Below are 20459 nucleotides of genomic sequence, written 5' to 3' on the forward strand. Positions count from 1 at the left end.
GCTATGTAGCTATATTTGGCTATTTTTCTTTATGATTTCTTTCTTTGCTATTATGCTTGAAAAGACTTTCCACACCACTTCACACCCCTTAGGGTGGCTATTCTCAAAAAACCCAGAAAATTACAAGTGTTGGCGAGGATGTGGAGAAACTAGAACTTTCACGGGCTGCCGGTGGGAATGTAAAATGTTACGGCCACTGTGGAAAACAACATGGTGGTTCCTCAAACAATTCAATGGGGAATTACCGTATGATCCCGCAGTTCCACTTAGGGTGCACACACACACACAAAAACTGAAATCAGGGACTAAAGGAGATACTGGTCACCCATGTTCATAGTAACATTTGTCACAATATCCGAAAGGTGGAAGCAAGCCAAGTGTCCATGGATGGATGAATAAATAAACAAAATGCAGTGTGTGTGTGACGGAATATCACTCAGCCTTAAAAATAAGGAAATGATGGCCGAGTGCTGTGGTTCATGCCTGTAATCCCAGCACTTTGGGAGGCCAAGGCGGACAGATCACCTGAGGTCGGGAGTTTGGGACCAGCTTGACCAACATGAGGAAACCCCATCTCTACTAAAAATACAAAATTATTTCTAGTGGGGCGTGCCGGATGTGCATGGTGGTACGCCCCTGTAATCCCAGCTACTCAGGAGGCTGAGGCAGGAGAATCACTTGAACCTGGGAGGCGGAGGTTATGGTGAGCTGAGGTTGCGCCATTGCACTCCAGCCTGGGCAACAAGAGCGAAACTCCGTCTCAAAAAAAAAAAAAATTAAAAAATAAGGAAATTCTAATACATGCCACAATACAGATGAACCTTAAGACATTATGCTAAGTGAATTAAGCCAGTCACAAAGGACAAATGCTATATGATTCTATTTATATGAAGTATCCAGAGTTGTCAAATCCAAAAAGACAGAGAGTAGAATGGTGGTTGCTGGGGTGGGGGAAGGGAGGAATGGGGAGTTAGTGTTTGCTGAGTACAGAGCTTCAGCTGAGGAGATAAAAGTGTTCCGGAAATGGATGGTGGTGATAGCTGTGCGACTATGTGAATGTACTTAATGCCACTGAACTGTATACTTAAAAACCATTTTGCCTGGGTAAGAGCAATGTATAGGCTTGTTAGGTTTTTTTTGTTTAAGGTTTAATATCTTTCTTTTCTTTCTTTCTTTCTTTTTTCTTTTTTCTTTTTTTTTTTTTTTTGTTGTTGTTGTTGTTGAGACAGGGTCTGTCTCTGTTGCCCAGGCTGGAGTGCAGTGGTGCAACCTCAGCTAACTGCAATCTCCACCTCCTGGGCTCAAGCCGTCCTCCCACCTCAGCCTCCCAAATAGCTGGGACGACAGGAATGTGCCACCACACCCAGCTAGTTTTTGTGCTTTTTGTAGAAACAGGGTCTTGCCATGTTACCCGGGCTGGTCTCGAACACCTGAGCTCAAGTGATTCACCCGCCTCAGCCTCCTAAAGGGCTGGGATTACAAGCTTGAGCCACCATGCCCAGCCTACACAGAGCCTACATTAGGTTATTATGACCATTCTAAAAAGAACACAATATTTGCACAACTGCTTTTGTTTTTTCTGACCATTTTTCCTCCTTCTCACACAGTGTGCCTTGGAAGACAGCAAAGGCAAGGAAGAAACGTTCCCTGGACAGGAGAAAAGTAGAAAGAAGGTAGAACAACTTGCCGAGGGGCATCAGCTCCTAGGTGGCCTGGCACTGAACCCCAGGCTGCCTTTCAGATAAATCCAGGGTGGGCCCTATGCACCCCCAATTCAAGTATGTGTAGTGCACCTTTACCATCTGAAATGGAATCCATATAACCTTCTTACACACATAATTTCAAATAAATCAATATAATGCCCCAACATAAAGGATGGATAAAAGGAAAGTAAGTAATTTATTTATTTATTGAGATAGAGTCTCCTTCTGTTGCCAGGCCAGGCTGGAGTGCAGTGGCGCGATCTCAGTTCACTGCAACCTCCACCTCCTGGGTTCAAGCGAGTCTCCTGCCTCAGCCTCCCAAGTAGCTGGGATTACAGGGATATGCCACCACACCCGGCTAATTTTTTGTATTTTTAGTGGAGACAGGGTTTCATCATGTTAGCCGGGATGGTCTCAATCTCCTGACCTCGCGATTCACCCGCCTCAGCCTCCCAAAGTGCTGGGATTACAGGCGTGAGCCACCGCGCCAGGCCAAGGAAATTAATTTATAATAAAATTGTAAGATTTCACTATGCAAATGCCCAGGGTCTGCTATTCCAGAGGAGAAAAAACATCCTCAAAAATGGCCAATGTCCCCTAGGGTCCCTACCACCCCCATCACAATCCACTGGCCAGGAGACCTCTGAAGGGTGGGTGCTGGCAGGGAAGGCACTGCCCACTCACCTTTCGATCTGAGAGAGAAACTTGGTCTCAAAGATGCCCCGGGTCTTCAGCGGCTCTGAGATCTGCCCTCGGAAGAGGAATCCCTTCTTGGTGAAGTCAATTAAGATGTTGCGGACGATTTCACCCAGGTACATACCACTGATCATCTTCTCATACCTGAGACAGGAGGAGGGGCCTGGGGTGTCTATGGGAAGTGGCCAGGAGGACTGTCAGCCCTTGGTCTCAAGGTCACTCCGCGTCTCTTACTGCCCCTCAAGTGCATCACCAACAGCCAGTGCCCATCCCTGTGCTCTGCTGCAGAGGCAGCATTGGGAGGACCAGGGAGTCCTCCACTCTCTCACATCAGAAACACCACCACCAGCATTCATGTCTACCCGCTAGACTGGTCTCCCTCCTCAGCTACCTTCTAGCTCTCGGCCCCAAGGGCACTTCCCTGAGAGCCTGTCCTCCTCCTCCATCCTGGGTTCTACCTGCCTGTTTCAGGTTCCCACACACCTCACCATTCTCCTCCTTCATAACACACATGAGCTCACTGCCTCCCACCACCACTGCTGCAGTGACAGCCCCAAGAGGACAGGGCATGTGTGCCTTTTTCAGCTCTGAGTCCCCAGGGCACAGCACAGCATAGCATAGCACTGGGCCCTCAGTGAAGTGCCCAAAAAATATCTGCAGAATAAGCAAATGACTGGGCTAAGTCTTAAAGGAACAAGAAGACAAAAAAAAGAGGAAAGTTCCTAGATTTTTCTAAAGGTTTTGCAAATACCCAGAGTACTGGTCAAGCCCACAGCAGAGTGACAAAGCCACACAGAAGGGAGAATTCAGTGGCCACAACATACTGGAGGTCAACCTGTTCTTGGAACTTTGAATTTCCTGCCCTCTCCATGCTCAAGGGTCTCAAGGAATAACAAAGGATTGATTAATTTCCATGGCATATGCCCAAGCCCAGTGTCCCAAAGCTGAGAAGAGTCCCCTGGAATTCGGATACTCCAGGATTCCTCCTATTTCATGTGGTACATGGAAGAACATGAAACACAATGGAATCACAGAGGGGTGGACACCACTACCAAGTCCCATCCAGTCCTTCTCATTCCACCACAAAGACCACCCCAGTTTGGTGCTGACATGTCTTTAACCCCTTCCAACACTTGCTGATTCCCCCCTTTTTAACCAAGAGGGTCTTACTATTATTGTTGTTATTATTGTTACTAATTTTTAGTAGAGATGGGGTCTCGCTATGCTGCCCAGGGTGGTCTCAACCTCCTGAGCTCAAGCAATCCGCCCGCCTTGGCCTCCCAAAGTGCTAGGATTACTTTGATGATCCACTGCACCCGGGCCAAAGGGGGTTTTAGCTCAGGGCCTTTGGTAGGCGACAGCATCTAGCTGGACTTGAATAACACAGTTCTTCACTATATTCATTTTATAGTTACCATCTGTTTATGGTAATACTGTTTCTCCCTCTTTTTCCTCCTTCATTAAATGTCAGTAAAGACTATAAGTGCCGGGTGCGGTGGCTCATGCCTGTAATCCCAGCACTCTGGGAAGCCTAGACAGGCAGATCACCTGAGGTTGGGAGTTCAAGACCAGCCTGACCAACATGGAGAAACCCCATCTCTACTAAAAATATAAAATTAGCCGGGTGTGATGGCGCATGCCTGTAATCCCAGCTACTGGGGGAAGCTGAGGCAGGAGAATCACTTGAACCCGGGAGATGGAGGTTGTGGTGAGCCGAGATCACGCCACTGCACTCCAGCCTGGGCAATAAGAGCGAAACTCCGTCTCAAAAAAAGAAAAAAAAAAAGGAGTATAAGCTGATTTAAAGAAAAACACTAAGTAAATAACAGCATAGGTGGTATTCAGAAACAGCAAAAACCTTGAGGGGGCTAGGGAATGACTCGTGTTGGGTGCTACTCCAGCCCTTCTTTCTGCTCCTGGGAGACAACTTGGACCAACTCATCCTGGCCGTGGCAGAGGATGGCCTGATTCCTGGGGGCTTGGGACAAAGGGTCACTTGTCTCATTTCAGAGTATGGCAGACACTGCCATTTTGGACATGGTCCCTGAGACCTGAGCTGCAGAGCTCCACACGGCCACTAGGTGGTGCAGGAGGCTCGCAGAGGGAAGTACAATTGCCACAGGGCCTCTGCTTCACCCCAACCTGCCACCCAGCCACCCTCACCCCACGCCCTTGTTATTCTGATGGGGAAGGAACACAGCAAGAGGATCGGAAGGCCAGAATCCTCCAGGCTAAAAAACAGTCACAGGTGGCCCCTAGACAGGCATCAACCCCGGGCCATCTTGTACCATGTTGGGGGTCTGTCCTCCCTGGTTCTCTGCTGTCCAAAAGGCCAAGGTCAGGAGTGAGCCAGGGGGTCCAGTCTTGAAGCCTCTGTTCACACCTCTCCTCCACTGCAAGTGGCAGAATGCAGCCAAGTGCTGCCCCCATCCCAACTGTGGGTGCCCTCTCCGCCAGGTGGGGTTACCTTTGTTTCCCGGCATTTAGGGAATATTCATCCACCAGTCTGTCGTACTGTGTCCTGATATCATCCAGACGCCCATTGTCCCCAAAGGCCCCCCACTCCATGTTGATGCACATCAGCCCCTGGTCTCCCTCCACCATCTCCACATTCTTCATCTCCTCCATGTAGCAGGCATTGCTGCCAGTCCCTGGAACACACAAAGGGGCAGTGAGGAGTGGTGGCCTTGCATTTGGGGGGTCTTGCAAGTGCTTTATAGCAAAGAGATGGAGCGTTAATGGTAGAGATTTAGGCAACATTCAGACCAGAAGAAAAAATATATACATAGACACACAACAATATGCATACATGCCTCTACAATACATACATGCCTATACAATACATACATGCCTATATGTATGTGTATAAAATATTAGGGGGTTATCTTCTATTATACTATGGATATTCACTTATTTTCTTTTTCTTTTCTTCAAGACAGTGTCTGGCTCTGTCACCCAGGCTGGAGTGCAGTGGCGCAATCTTGGCTCACTGCAACCTCCAAGTCCAGGGCTCAAGTGATTTTCCCACCTCAGTCTTCCAAGTGGCTGGAACTACAGGCACCACCACCATGCCTGGCTTTTTTAAATTTTTAGCAGAGATAGGATTTTGCCATGTTGCCTAGGTTCATCTCAAATTCCAGGGCTCAAGCTACCCTCTCGCCTCAGCCTCACAAAGTGATTACAGGCGTGAGGCACCATGCCCAGGCCCACTTATCTTTTCTTGACAAGGATGGTTGGTCATGGACTATGCCTGCTCAATAAGCTTTCCTACATATCTTGGGATGAAGCCCACAGTTCAGGGCAGGACAGTGTCTTCAGCATTTCAAGGGGGGCTTTCAAAAGCAATGGTTTTTCATCCTTTTTGTATCAGACCTCTGAAGATCAGATGATTCTTCTATGAAAAAGACACCTTTCTCTGGGTGGACCCACACACCGCACACATGTAACCTGGCATATGCTTGCCAGGGGCTCAGGAATCTCTGACTTCCATTCCTGAACTCCCTAGAGAAGAGTCACTTAAAATAGAAGGACCACAGACTGCTGTTCCAGCCCAAGAGGAGCTAAGAAACTGAAGGCAAGCATCCTGCAACTTTCACAGCAATTTTAATTGCCATGATATCCAAGCTTGTGGTCACTGAACTTGTCTCACTGAATAGACTGGACATTTAAAAACCAATCAACTAACCCAGGAAGAGTGCTTCACACACATACTTTAATATGCACCTGGATCACCTGGGGACCCTAAGAAGCAGATCCAGATTCAAGAGGCTTGGGCCGGGACCTGAGAGCCTGCGTCTCTAACAAGCTCCCAGGATGATGCTAATGATGCACCCAGGAGCACCATCCACCCATCCAGGGTGGGATGTAGGTGAACCTTCATCAGGAGGACACAAGACACACCCCCTGACCAGACCAAAAGGGCTTTGGTAGTTTTCATCCCCTTTGAAGAAACTTAAGTAGAGTTCAAAGACTGTACAGCTGGATGACATTTGTTCTTTGTTTTCTCAGCCCCCTTTTCACCCAAGGTTAAAACTGAGAGAAGAGGAGCTCCAAAAATGGAAGATGATGGGAGTGGGAGATGCAAAGAAAGTCAAAACATGGAAACTATACATCTTGCCTATGTGAGTCCTGAGCAAAGAGATCAATTGATGGAGGAAAGAAGAAGTAGTTATGAAATGTAGCTGGAGCCTGGTGCCAGGAAACAGGTGGGTCTACCTCCCAGGAGGGAAGGTGGGGCCCCTAGCTTTGCATTTCATACTTAAGCCCATTCATAGAAAGAAAGGGAGGGGCTGGGTGGAGAAAGCCAGGCCCCAAACAACCTTTCACCAAGAGCTGCTCCCTAGTTTTTTTTAATTTCAACAGAAGCGAAAAGTGGCTTAACAATGAATGAAAAATTCTTCCTGGCACCTGGAAGGCAGCCTACTGGGGCCTCTTCCCAAGCTCTAGATGCTCAGCAACTGATCCAGTAGCAGGGGTGCCACAGCTCACTGGCCAGGCAGAGTCTGCAGATGTTGGCTAAGAAACTCTCTGGGGTCTTTCCCAGCATCCCCTGACATGAGGAGCAGGACCAGCAGGACAAATGGTTTCCTCATAGCCCAAATCAATATGCTTCAGGAACGATGTGCTCGAGGCCCAGACCCCTAATGTGTTTGGATTACAAGGCAACGAGCTGCAGTGACCACCTCTCTGCAACCCCCTTCAGTGGCTGGGACCAAGCACAAACAGTGGCTGCTAAAGGCAAAATGGTGCCCAAGACCATCCTGCCCCTTTCCATGCTCTAAGCATGGTCAGCATGGGAAGTGCTCTCTACTTCCTTTCCAGCCTCAGACTCCCTCCCTACCCCATCCCTCTGCAATACCTGCCCAGAGCCCCTCCATACAAGGCCCATAGAGCTGCCATGTTTGCCAGTCCCGCTCCAGGTACCTGTCTCCACTCAAGCCACGTGAGCCTTTTGGGGCCTCATTCCTCAAGAGTTCAGTTCATGACAGTCTGATCATAAGCAATGTGTAGCATTATGGGTGTCTTAGGAAAGAGACCCTGACCCCCGGCCCCCGTTGGAGACTCTGCAGCCTTCATCCAGCCCTGAACTCTGGAGGTGGTCAGGAAACGATACTGACAGATAAGACTACCCCATACAGAGGGCCAAGCTGCCGGGCCAAGGCTCCACAAAACAGGGAAAGCCCAGCCTTCCCTTCCCCAGGGAGAGACCTTCCAGGAAACTCACCAACAATGAGTCCGACCTCACAGGTGGGCTCCTCATAAGCACAGGTCATCATGGTGCCCACTGTGTCGTTGACCACAGCCACCACGTCCAGGTCAAATTCCTTTGCAAAGAAAGGGACACAGCTTTAGGAACAGGATCATTATGCCTGGCTTGAATGCTGCTGGTTCTGTCTGCTGCACTGCAGTCAGAGAGCCCCTGGTTATCATGTTAGATGGTTTTCTTACCAGCCTACAAAAACATAATGAATGTTCCTTCACAGACTAAACCTCTGCTATTAAGGATATATCTGAAACATGAGATCTAAGGAAGGGAAAGTATTCTACCCATTTTACAGATACTATTAGAGTGAATCATAGAATAGGGGAGACAAGCAGCAATGATCAAATAGCTTCTTCCCTTTGGAGTTTAAAGCATTATGGCCTTTCAGAGGGCAAAACGGAAAATATCAAACTCATTGCTCAGAATCTGTCCTTGAGAAATAGTCATGCAGGTGCACAAAGGCACACATACAAGGATATTTACTGCATGACGTGCAAGTCAGAAAAAGGAAACAATCCAAGTGTAGATCAAATGGGCTATGTAAACCGCAATCCAGACATATGCTGGAATCCTACACAGCCAGGAAAAAGTAAGAGGTTGGTCTAAATGCAATGATGAGGAAGGATACCTGTTTCATATTAAATCAAAAAAACAAGTTGTCATGTTATATAAATGGTATAATTCCTATTTTTTAAGAGTGTGTGTGTGTGTATTGGCATATGCGTGAAAAGCAAGATAGAAGAATTAACACTAACAGTTGTGAAACAGGCAAAAATAGATCACCAGGTATCCTTTCTAATTTAAGAGACAGAGTCTTGCTCTGTCACCCAGGCTGGAGTGCACTACCCCAATCATGGCTCACTGCAGACTCAACCTCCTAAGCTCAAGTAATCCTCCCACCTCAGCCTCCCAAGTAGGTGGGACCACAGGTGTGCACCACTATGGACTGGCTAATTTTTTATTTTTTAATTTCTTGTAGAGACTGGGTCTTACTACGTTACCCAGGCTGGTCTCCAACTCCTGGGCTCAAGCGTTCCTCCTGCCTTGGCCTCCCAAAGTTCCTCCTGCCTTGGCTACAGGTGTGAGCCACTGCACCCAACCTGCAGCTATATTTTCAATGAAATATTTTAAGTTGTGTAGCATACCCTTCCAGATGCAACTCAGCCCTCTTTCTTTTTTTCCTATTTATCTGCAAAAGACAGCAGACAAATCAGCCCTCTTTCCGACACTCATGTCAGCTTCCCTGACTGCCTAGTGCCTAGGTATCTGTCTGCTCTTTAGACTGTCATTTGAAGTGTTTTTGTTTTGTTTTGTTTTTTAAATTTCTTACTTTGCTCAGTGTAATGGGGTTTGAAAAAAGGCAAAAGAAAAAAAATGTGAAACAGTCTCTTACTGACTCCCTAATTAATTAATGAGTTAAATATTGGAAATTTTTCATTTTATATTTTTTCAACATCCTCCAACCAAAGACCACCAGAAACACACCTGTAATCTAACAAAGTCGGGCTTTACTGACTCACTGCAACACTGGAGAACACACCCCAGGGGGCATCTCGGAAAGTGGCTTGGTGTGGTGGCCCATGCTTGGAATCCCAACGCTTTGAGAGGGTAAGACAGGAGGATCACTTGAGCCCAGGAGTTCAAGACCAGCCTGGGTAACACAGCAAGACTCCACCTCTATTTAAAAACCTCAACCCTTTGGGAGGCCAAGGTGAGCAGATCGCTTGAGCCCAGGAGTTGGAGACCAGCCTGGGCAATATGATAAAACACCATCTCTACCAAAAATACAAAAATTAGCCGGGTGTAGATGCCCACCTGTAGTCCCAGCTACTAGGGAGGCTGAAGCGGAAGGATCTCTTGAGCCTGGGAGGCCGAGGTTGCAGTGAGCCAAGATTGCACCACTGCACTCCAGCCTGGGTGACAGAGTAAGACCCTGTCTCAAAAAAGGAAACTTTAAAGTTCTAAAAAAAAAAAAAAAAAAAAAATGTAATTTGGATCTGTGTCTGTGTTGTGGTTTGGGGGAAGGTTTAAAGAATTGGGGCTTTGCCCTGGATTGGATATTGTCAGGAACCAGGGGCAATTCTACGGTTACAGACTGGTCTTTTTCTTGTCTAAATCCATCATGGTCCCGGACGGAGCGGCTGTGTCTGATGTTTCCGCTCTGTAATTGTTTGTGGACTCTGTGAAATTGTTTGTGTTCCGCAGGAGAACACCAAGGCATAATTGAGAGTGTCAGGCTGTGCCTACCTGTCAGGGGCTGCTTCTCTCTTTTTCAATTTGTATGAGAGTCATGATTTACCTTTCTAAAAATAATAATAATAATAATCCTTTAACAACATAAACCTATGAGCCCTTGTTTCATTGCGGGCAGTGGAGTCAGGAAATAGGGAGCTTTTCTTGGCCAGGTCACATGCTTCTGTATTGTTTGAATTCTTTTTTTTTTTTTTTTGAGATGGAGCCTTGCTCTGTCACCCAGGCTGGAGTGCAGTGGCACGACCTCAGCTCACTGCACCTCCTCCTAGGTTCAAGCGATTCTTCTGCCTCAGCCTCCCGAGTAGCTGGGACTACGGGTGGCACCACCACACCTGGCAAATTTTTGTAATTTTAGTAGAGACGGGGTTTCACCATATTGGCCAGGTTGGTCTCAAACTCCTGACCTCATGATCCACCCGCCTCGGCCTCCCAAAGTGCTAGGATTACAGGTGTGAGCCACCACACCCAGCCTGAATTCTTTACAACAGGCAAACACACGTTTTAGAAACCCCTAAAACAGTAAAGATTTTTAAAAACATTATTTTAATAGTTACCTCTCTCCTTTTTATCGCATCCCTTAGTAAGGTGGCTACATCATGGCCCACGCAGTCTGTTGCCTTAAAACCCTTTGTCCACGTGATCAAGATTCCCTAAAACATAAAAAGCACCAGGAGAGTCCTATGTAATTAACCCAGAAGGGGAGAATACAAAATTCCAACCCTCCCTCCTGAGTCAACAACTGCTGAGGGCTCACAACATCGGAGACAGAGTTCAAACATCTGAGGACAAACCAATAAAATATGACAGACCCTCCTCACCATCCTCATAGGGGTCTGAAATAATCCCACTTCACAGATGGAGAAAATGAGGTACATTAGGTAAATAGTGATGTCTAAGTTCACCCAGCAGACAGCAAAGACGGCACTCAATAATGGAGAGCCCAGACCACCCGATTCTTAGCCTGGTACTGCCACTGGCATAACCAGCTGTACAGAAGAGTCTACTGACACTATAACTAAAGGATCCTAAGAGTTTAGTAATGCTGTGACTACCTAAAATACATTTTAGGTTTCACTGGATTGAAGTTAAAACACTTCCTGGGGAAAAAAGTACCCTGGGTGTGTGTTGACTGTGATGAATCCAAGGTGAAGGTATTAAGTGAAGTGCTTTAAAAACAAACAAACAAACAAACAAAAAACCCTCAAGTTTTCATAGATCTAACTCCTGAGCTCTAAAAGAGTTTCAGAAGAAAAAAGTCCCAAGTCAGCGACGTGACTGGATTAACTGGTTTACAGAGGCAGGTGACCATACCTAGCTCTCCTAGGGCTGCTCATTAAGCCTTAAACCCTGGCCTAAGACCCACCTCCAGAACTCCTGCCTGGTTATGTCTCTACCTGTGACACCCAGAGCTACCTACAGCTCTTCCAACGTGACAGGCTGGGTCTTGCCTCCGTGACTCTGCACCATTGGTTCTTTCTGCCCAGAATCCACTCCCCAACCCTGACTGCATGGAGCTGGAGCCGCTGGTGTTAGGGACTCGGCTCCCCCACTAGACTGTGGCCTTCCAGAGGACAGGAGCTGTAACCTTCAGCTCTGAGCCCAGTACTCAGTAGTCAGCAGGTGCTCAAGCTCTGATCCTGGACCCTGATTCATCCCGTGTATTGAACAAACATTTATTATCTCCTCTGATTGGACACTGTGCTAGGGCGTGTGGGGATACAGGTCCTTGCTCACGGAGTATACCACTAGCAGAAACAAAAGACGCTGTCACTAAGAACTAACTGTGTAAGAAGTGCTATAAGCAAGGCAACAATCAAATGAACAGGGGACACAGAAGAGGACAAGGTTCTATTTTTGCCTGGAGGACCAGAAGGTTTCCCAGAAAAGGTGACTGCTTTCAAAGAGAAAAGAAGAGAGAAGAGTCCCAGTATGTCCTGCAGGCTGTGAAATAAAGCCTGGCTCAACCCACTGTGACTGTGACTGTCACCTAGGAATGACACTGAGGCTGGAGAAGGCCTCAAGGGCCAGCCCACCCGGGCCACAGGGGACTCAGTGCTGCCTGATCACTGAGGCCTAAGGACAGAGACTCACCGCGTCCAGACTCGTCTGCTGGCAGGGAAATGAGAACGTGAAGCCCAGAGGCATCCTAGGGCCTTTGATCCCCATGTAGTCCAGGAAGTCAGAGATGCAGGAGACAATGTGATCAAACAGCTGCAGGAGAAAAGAAAGGATCTCCCATGCTCTCTGTGGTTTTAACTTTATCAGTGCACATGGACCAAAGTGTGTATACACACACACACACACGTATGCAAACACACCCCCCACACATGCAGAGTGAGCATCCTTTTCCAGAGCCTTGTCAGTCACCAGAGTGTCACAAGCCAGGCATGGCAAAAAGCATCTGGTGCTTCTGGGCCACAAGGACACAAATCCATGTGGGCATCCCATGGAGGATTTTGGTCATCACGTGACTGCCGGTGCCACTGGCCGTGTGTGCAGTGCATATGCACTATGGTTTTGTAATCTCACCTCTTCCCCAGTGCCCTGCATGATTTCAATAGGAATGGCGTAGATCTTGTTGTGCATTTCCACCGTTCTCTTTTTCCCACTACGGATTTTCACCAGCAGCACACGGAAATTGGTTCCTCCAAGATCCAGGGCCAAGAAGTCACCATTCTCTGTTGCAGTCAAAAACATAAAGAATGTCAAAAACAGCTAAGTGCCTTTTGGCAGCCAGTAACCCCAAGACTCCAGACTTTCAAGGGGAGAATCCCATAGCAAACACAGAGAAGCTGCAACTCCTCCCTTTAGGACACAGCACAGACTCAGAGGAAGAGTGGGCACTACATCCCTGACCACCACAGACTTGGAGCCACACTGGGAGGGGAGCATGTGAGTAAACCACCTGTCACAATACACAGACTTCACCAGGGCTGCAACAACGAAAATCTCCTACAAAAATTAATAATTTATGTCAGGGTGTGGGGTATTTGCGAAAACAGCCACATCATTCCCTTCCCTGCATGTGCAAAATCCTTCTTTGCAATGTGACTGCAGTTCTTCCCACTGAAAGATGGAGTCAATTTCTCCTCCCCTGGGATCTAGCCCAGCCCTAGGATTGTTCAGGCCAACAGAGTGTGGCAGAGGCAAAGCTGAGCCTATCCCCAGTCTGGGCTTCCAGGAGGCTTTGAAGTCTTCCCCTCTCCCTTGCAGCCCTTACTGCCACCACTTGAACAGACAGGTGGCCCACTGAAGGATGAGACACAGGGCCAGGGACCCCCGCACCCCAGCCAGCAACCAACCGCTGGACATGTGTGGAAGGGCATCTGAGATCTGTCTCAGCTGACCCAACAGCTGACTGCAGATCCAGGAATGAGGCCGGCAGAGGTCAGCCGCACCTGGCCCTGATGAGCAGAACTGTCCAACTGACCCACAGATGCATGAACAATAATAAAGGGTGGTTGTTTTAAGCCACTAAGTATAAGGATGACTTATAATGTGGTATTAGGTAACTTACACATAGGACTCATTCCTGTCACAAACATTCATTACTCCAAGGACCCACCTGAAAAGCTCTTCAGATTCCCCATAATGATCGGCTTCAGTGAAAACTACCAAGGTTAGCATAAAGGGCTGGAATCCGTGCTACCATTTGCCTGAATGCAAAACTCCCCAAGCCCTGAATGTCTCATGCATACTCTATCGAGATTTAAGAACGGTACACTGAGTGTTTATCCTTCTGCTGGCTTACCTTGGCTTTGGGAAAACCTAATCAGTGCTGTGGGATTTGCCCAGCTTTTAAGAACACTTCTTTTTTATTCATTTAATACTTTTTGAGACAGGGTCTTGCTGTGTTGCCCAGACTGGTCTTGAACTCCTGGGTTCAAGCAGTCCTCCCACCTCAGCCTCTTGAGTATCTGGATGACAGGCGTGTGCCACCTTGCCCAGCTCAGAGCACTACTCTGAGCAGGGCTGTAGTTTTAGAGGTAGATAGCACTTGCCTGGGAGGTCCGACCAGGAAAATTTAACTGCCGCAACTCACACATATGACAAATCAGTTAATAAAAATGGAAAACAGGTGTGAGGAAGTTTCTAGCTCTGGCAAAATCATGCATCACCAGTGCAAAGGCATCCACTGGTGAATTCAACCTCCCCCACTGTGGCTCAGTCCCTGGCAGGAGCAGGACAGGCATGTCAGCCCCCAGCAGGCCCTCACCGGTCCCGTCAGGGGTACTCCGGACGAAGGAGGGCAGCATCTTAACCACGGCATTGTTGTGCGTCTGCTTCCTCAGCCCCAGCTCCATCTCGGCCCGCATCCTCTTCTTCACCTCCAGCAGCATGTCCTTGGTGAGGTGGAAATGAGCCAGGGTCTCCTCTATTTGCCGGTGCTGCTCGGCCAAGCGGTAGGCCACCGCTGTCACCATGGCAGCCCCCTTGCCGCTGCCACTCTCCGAGAGGAGGAAACGCACATCGGAGTCCGGCACCAAGCGCCTCAGAGTCTTGTGGAAACGCCGGGAATACCTTGTGGGGGCGGGGGGGACATGCCACAACAGCTGGACTGAGCATCCACTGGGGACCTCTGGCCACCCTTTCTTTCTCCACTCTTTAACTCTTTTTTCCACCCCCCTTTTTTTTTGAGACAGGGTCTTGCTCTGTCGCCCAGGCTGGAACGCAGTGGCACAATCACAGCTCACGGCTGCCTCGACTTCCCAGGTTCAGGTGATCCTCCCACCTCAGCCTCCCTAGTAGCTGGAGCCACGCCTGGCTAATTTTTTTGTATTTTTAGTAGAAACAGGATTTCACCATGTTGCTCAGGCTGGTCTCAAACTTCTGGGTTCAAGCTATTCACCTGCCTCAGCTTCCCAAGTGCTGGGATTACAGGCATGGGCCACTGTGCCCAGCCTAATTCCATTTTCTGCACCTGCTTGTTTCATCACACAAATCATATATACCCACTGTAGAAAAGTTAGCAAATGCAGAGAGGTAAAAAGGAAAAATGAAATCGTTCATAATCACACATAAAAAGAGAAGATTCTCATTATTACATGAGTATCACACACAAAAATTCCAGGTCTAAAAACATTTTGCCCTCCACCGTGAAGAAGATAATACAGCACAGTGGTCAAGAGCACAGTGTTCAAAAGTCAGATGCAATGGCTCATGCCTGTAATCCCAGCACTTTGGGAGGCCAAGGCAGGTGGATCACCTGAGGTCAGGACTTCAAGACCAGCCTGGCCAACATGGTGAAACCCTGTCTCTACTAAAAATATAAAAATTAGCTGGGCATGGTGACAGATGCCTGTAATTCCAGCTACTCAGGAGTCTGAGGCAAGAGAATTGCTTGACCCCTGGGAGGCGGAGGTTGCAGTGAGCCGAGAGCATACCACTACACTTCAGCCTGGGCAACAGAGCGAGACTCTGTCTCAAAAAAAAAAAAAGAGGCCGGGCGCGGTGGCTCAAGCCTGTAATCCCAGCACTTTGGGAGGCCGAGACGGGCGGATCACGAGGTCAGGAGATCGAGACCATCCTGGCTGACACGGTGAAACCCCGTCTCTACTAAAAAAATACAAAAAAAACTAGCCGGGTGAGGTGGCGGGCGCCTGTAGTCCCAGCTACTCGGGAGGCTGAGGCAGGAGAATGGCATGAACCCGGGAGGCGGAGCTTGCAGTGAGCCAAGATCACGCCACTGCACTCCAGCCTGGGCGGCAGAGCGAGACTCTGTCTCAAAAAAAAAAAAAAAAAAAAAGTCAGATGGGAAAACAAGGGCGAACTCCACCCACTCCACCTCAGGTGACCTTGAGCAGCTGACCCTGAAGTAATGAGGGTCTCAGTATCTGGGTGTCAGTGATGTGCAGGGAACTAACTGAGCTCGTTAAAAAGCTCAGATTAGTAACTGCTGCTGAGGAAGGGTTCAATAAATAATCACTCTTTTTTTCACTTGGCTCTTTCCCTCACCACATAAAAGTCTGGAGATTTCTCAGTGTCTAGAAGAGAGCTTTGGGACAGCAGTGAGATAGAACTTCCTCAGTTCTATCTCTGTCTGCGGTCTGCAGTCAATAGAGAAGGCTGGCAAAACAGTTCCCCCAAAATATTAACAGCAGTCAACTCCAAGGGGTGGGATTAAGGATGATTTCTATTTTCTTCATAACTTTTTGAACTAGTTAAAGTTTCTATACTGAGTAAATATTACTTCTGAAATGAGAAACATTTAATCAAAGCTATTTTTTAAACTGTGATGAGAAGAGTTCTGGCTCATAGGGATTACTGCACAAGAGTATGAATGTACTTAATACCACTGAACTGTACCCTTCATGGTTAAGGTGGGCCGGGCACAATGGCTTATGTCTAAGCCAGCACTTTGGGAGGCCAAGGATCACTTGAGGTCAGGAGTTCAAGACCAGCCTGGCCAGCATGACGAAACTTCATCACTACTAAAAAAACACATACAAAAAATCAGCCTGGTGCAGTGGCATGGCTGAGGCAGGAGAATTGCTTGAACCTGGGAGGCTAAGGTTGCAGTGAGCTGAGAGCACACCACTCCACTCCAGTCCAGCCTGGGCAATAGGGCAAGACCCTGCCTCCAAAAAAAAAAACGTTAAGATGATATATTTCATGTTATGTATATTTTACTACAATCTAAAAAAATTCTAATGTGATGCTGCAAATCCCTAGGCTTTCTTGTCCAAAAAATTAGCCAAGAAATTACAAAGAAAAAAGAAAGAAAGCAATGGCTAATAAAAGTTTCATTATCAAGAATTTTGCAAATACTTTAAAAATATTTTAAAAATACAATTACATCCTTGGCAAATAACATCCTCTAACTTGGCTCAAACCCTTTCGCCTCAGCAACACAAAACTATTTCTCTCTCTCTCTTTTTTTTTTTTTTCTTTTGAGACAGGATCTTGCTCTGTCCCCCAGGCTGGAGTGCAGAGGCACAATCTCAGGTCACTGCAACCTCCACACCCCCATGCTCAAGTGATCCTACCACTTCAGCCTTCCAAGTAACTGGGATTATAGGCACACCACGACACCCAGCTAATAATTTGTATGATTTTTTTGTAGAGACAGGGTTTCACCACATTGCCCAGGCTGGTCTCGAACTCCTGGGCTCAAGCAATCCACCTGCCTTAGCCTCCCAAAGTGCTGGGATTACAGGTGTGAGTTGCCATGCCAGGCCAGGACTATTTCAATTTAAGTCGACATTCTTTGAGCCATCACCAGAGCTGGGTGTGAAGGTGCAGTATTGACATGAGTACTTCACATGCACATTATATTTATATGTACAGTGGGAAACAATTCTGAGGTCCTGTGCAAAAAAATAATGTCACAGGCTATCATTAAAACTTATTAGATAATGACTTAGAATTTACCTTTAGCCTTTTAAAAAAGTACAAGCCACGTTCTCACAGGACAACGTGGCTTCTGAAACTAAGGTGAGACGGTATGAGGACTGGCTGGGGGCTACTGACAGACCAGAAGGCTGCGTGGGGAACAAAGCACCCCCTCGCCAGTGGGGTCACCTTACAGCTCCTACAGCTCCAGCTCTCAGAGGCCAACCACAGACAAGCTGCCCATTTAAAAAAGTAAAGTCTGAGGGTTTGGGGGGTTTTAACAGCAGCTTTTGAAACAAGAATGTGGGTACCACACCTCTGACCCAAGGTCCTCCTGACGAAATGCGGACGAGAGACAGACACACTCCACCCAGCGGGACCGACAGCTACAGAAATCTCCATCTCGACTTTTGACAGGGCAAGGTAACAACGGAGTGCAGAAACAATACCAGCAAGGATCGGCTAAGGGCGATCCTTCCCAAATGGGCAACACTGACCTTACTGCCCAGAACTAGGCATGTTATTTATTTATTTATTTTTTATTTTTTGTAGAGATGAGGTCTTACTATGTTGCCCAGGCTGTTCTCAAACTCCTTCCTCCTGCCTCGGCCTCTCAAAGTGCTGAGATTACAGGCATGAGCCACAGCCCCTGACCACCATTGTCTTGTCTGCCGAAAAATGTTCACTGGGTACAAAAGTCTGATTTCTGGAGAAGGTCCCCACCCACAATGGGTACAGAGTGCCAATGAGAGCAAAGGGCAGACTCACTGTGGGTGCGTCTTGTAAAGAGATCCATCGACACCAACCGTGGTCCGCAGCCTGGGTGTGCCCTTGTTATCACGCAGGCGGTTCAAGATGGCGCCCAGTGTAGCAGCTACCAGGTTGGCTGAGCGAAACGAGACAATGGTGCAAACGTGCTGGACCGAGACACAGTCATCATCGGACGGCTCCACTCCCAGGCGGGTCAGGATTTCTTTGGCATTGTGGAGGCCTTCCTTATTCCTGTGAAGTTAGAGGCCAATACTGATGCACTGAGGACCACGCGAGGCAGTGCAAAGCACTGAGGCGCGAAGGTGCTAGAAAGGGAAAGCCTGTGCGTGGTATGGGATGAAGACAGTCAAATGCCTGAGAAAGCCCCAGGAAGGGTTCTCCTCCATAAGAAATGCCAGGTAGTAATCGGAAAAACTGTACCAGCCTGCATTACGCCAAGCCAGAACCATGAAGAGAAGTGGAGAGGCAAAACGATGTGGCCTCTGAACAAGTGGAGAAATGGCTGCCACCACCCAGGGCTCAGGAGGCTCGGGAGAACCTCCCACTCTCCAGGTCTGTGAGTTGCCCTGGATGCTTACACATCCTTCCTTGATGTCTCTCAGCCAAATTGTAATTTTCTGTATATGTGTTTTGTGTATCTTTTGTTGGATTCATTCCGAAGTACTTTATAGTTTTGTTATTACTGTAAATGGTGTCTTTAAAATATATATGTATACATACATGTATATACACACACACACAAACACATATACACTGTATCTTTGCAGCTTTCCTGTAAATCTAAAATTATTCTTTAAAAAGTATTTTAAAGTATGTACATATTTTTATTATTGCTGATAGAAATATAACTGATTTCTGTATCTTATCTCCAGACATCTTTTTAACCTCTTCCATCATTCTACTCATTTGTCTGTAGGTATTTTGGGGGTATTCCATATAGACTTTTACCATTTGCAAATAATGGCAGTTTTACTTCTTTTTTGATTCTCACACCTTTATCTCTCACCTTTTCTTTAAAAAAAAAAAAAAAGAAAAACCCCACTGGCTAAGACTCCAGTATAATGCCAAAATAGAAACTGGCGATACTGTCTTGCTCCTGATTTTAGAGAATGCCTCTAACATCTGCTCTTGCAGGATGTTTTATATAGTTTTTGTTTGTTTGTTTGAGATAGCCTTTATTATAATATACATGCTTCCTTGAGCTAGCTGGGTCAATATCAGAAACAGGCCAAGAGGAAGGAATGCATTTCCTGACTTGGCCAGTGACTTTCAAGACAATCCACGAGTCTCCTGCTCCCCTTTCTTCCCAGCCACTGACCAGGAGACTCATGAAAAGAGACGGCTAGAAACTCAGGAGCAAGGCTCCCTGATTATCGGGGCTTTGCACCTACTGTTCCTGAAGGAGAGTAATCATCAAACAAACTCCAGCACATGGGTATGGCAGAAGAGTTGGTCCAGATAAACCCCTTTCCTATTCCAGCAGCTGCCTTCTCTAACCTCGAAGAGAGCTAATGCAAATCTTCTCCCAGGAGCCAGAGCTATGAAGCACTGGCTCCATCCAAATTTCTAGGACCACACAGGGAGCAATGGGAATGACCACTTTGCGCAGAGATAAAATAGCATTCCTTGCACCAAAGATGGCAGCAAAGCTAGCCTTATCTTTATCCAGGTGGCCTCACATGGCTACAAGGAGTCTCCTTAACCAGGAGTACAGCCTTCTGCACACGGAGGCCAGCAACAAGACAAGAGTGCTTTAGACTTGGAGGCACCAGACTACATCAGACTGCCAGCGGGATCGGGGTCACCTGCTTCCCTCTCTGCGTGAAGGCCTGTGAGTTACAGTTAAGACAAAGAATCCCGGGTTTCTTGTGTGATGTCAAGGGGCTGCAGTTAGTTGCTGGCTGGCTCTGTCTTTCCTTCTAACTGTCCTGTCTCATGTGTTAACCAGTGTTTCTCAAATTGCATGCCAGGGCACATTTCTGGCTGTTAACAGGTTTCCCCTGAAAGAATTTGTGAGTGGCAGGGAAGGGGTGGTTTCAAACACAAAAGAAGTCTGGGAAATGACAAGTCAGTCAAAGCAAACTGGGTTTTCTTTAATGTGTTGATGATACTATAAATCTGTATTCTTTTTATACTTTATACTTCTCATTCTGTTTTACTGTAAGTCTGTATTTATTTTACCATAACATTGTAAAATGGAAGATAAATGTGCCATATTCCCAATCCTATTGGTCAAGGAAGTCTTTTTTCAGGAAGCACCTAATTAACACCTTGAGGTTACTAAGGTGCCCTTAGTGCCCTCAACACAGTCTGGAGAAGGTCTGGAGAAGGTCCAATTCCAAAAGGTGCAATTGCAAAAACCCAGGCTCCAGGCTTCACCAGCTCCTTGCTCCTTGCTTGAATCGTCTGCTTTCCGGACGCTAATCTTACCCTGAGTGTGC

General features: G+C 47.3%; 1 protein-coding gene across 2 annotated transcripts in view; it reads right to left on the reverse strand.

Moving 5' to 3' along the window:
- The window catches only part of HK1 (hexokinase 1), an 88981-nt gene that overhangs the window by 4709 nt on the left and 63813 nt on the right, over positions 1 to 20459 (reverse strand). For both annotated transcript variants that reach the window (XM_045361105.2, XM_005565674.4), the window contains exons 9-16: positions 18016 to 18249; positions 14132 to 14436; positions 12445 to 12593; positions 12007 to 12126; positions 10470 to 10565; positions 7624 to 7723; positions 4867 to 5050; positions 2388 to 2543 (exon numbers count right to left, since the gene is read on the reverse strand). In XM_045361105.2, the coding sequence (XP_045217040.1) occupies positions 2388 to 2543; positions 4867 to 5050; positions 7624 to 7723; positions 10470 to 10565; positions 12007 to 12126; positions 12445 to 12593; positions 14132 to 14436; positions 18016 to 18249 (1344 nt within the window). The remainder of the gene's footprint in view (positions 1 to 2387; positions 2544 to 4866; positions 5051 to 7623; positions 7724 to 10469; positions 10566 to 12006; positions 12127 to 12444; positions 12594 to 14131; positions 14437 to 18015; positions 18250 to 20459) is intronic.

This window comes from Macaca fascicularis, chromosome 9 (assembly GCF_037993035.2).
Source record: "Macaca fascicularis isolate 582-1 chromosome 9, T2T-MFA8v1.1".
Taxonomy (NCBI): Eukaryota; Metazoa; Chordata; class Mammalia; order Primates; family Cercopithecidae; genus Macaca; species Macaca fascicularis.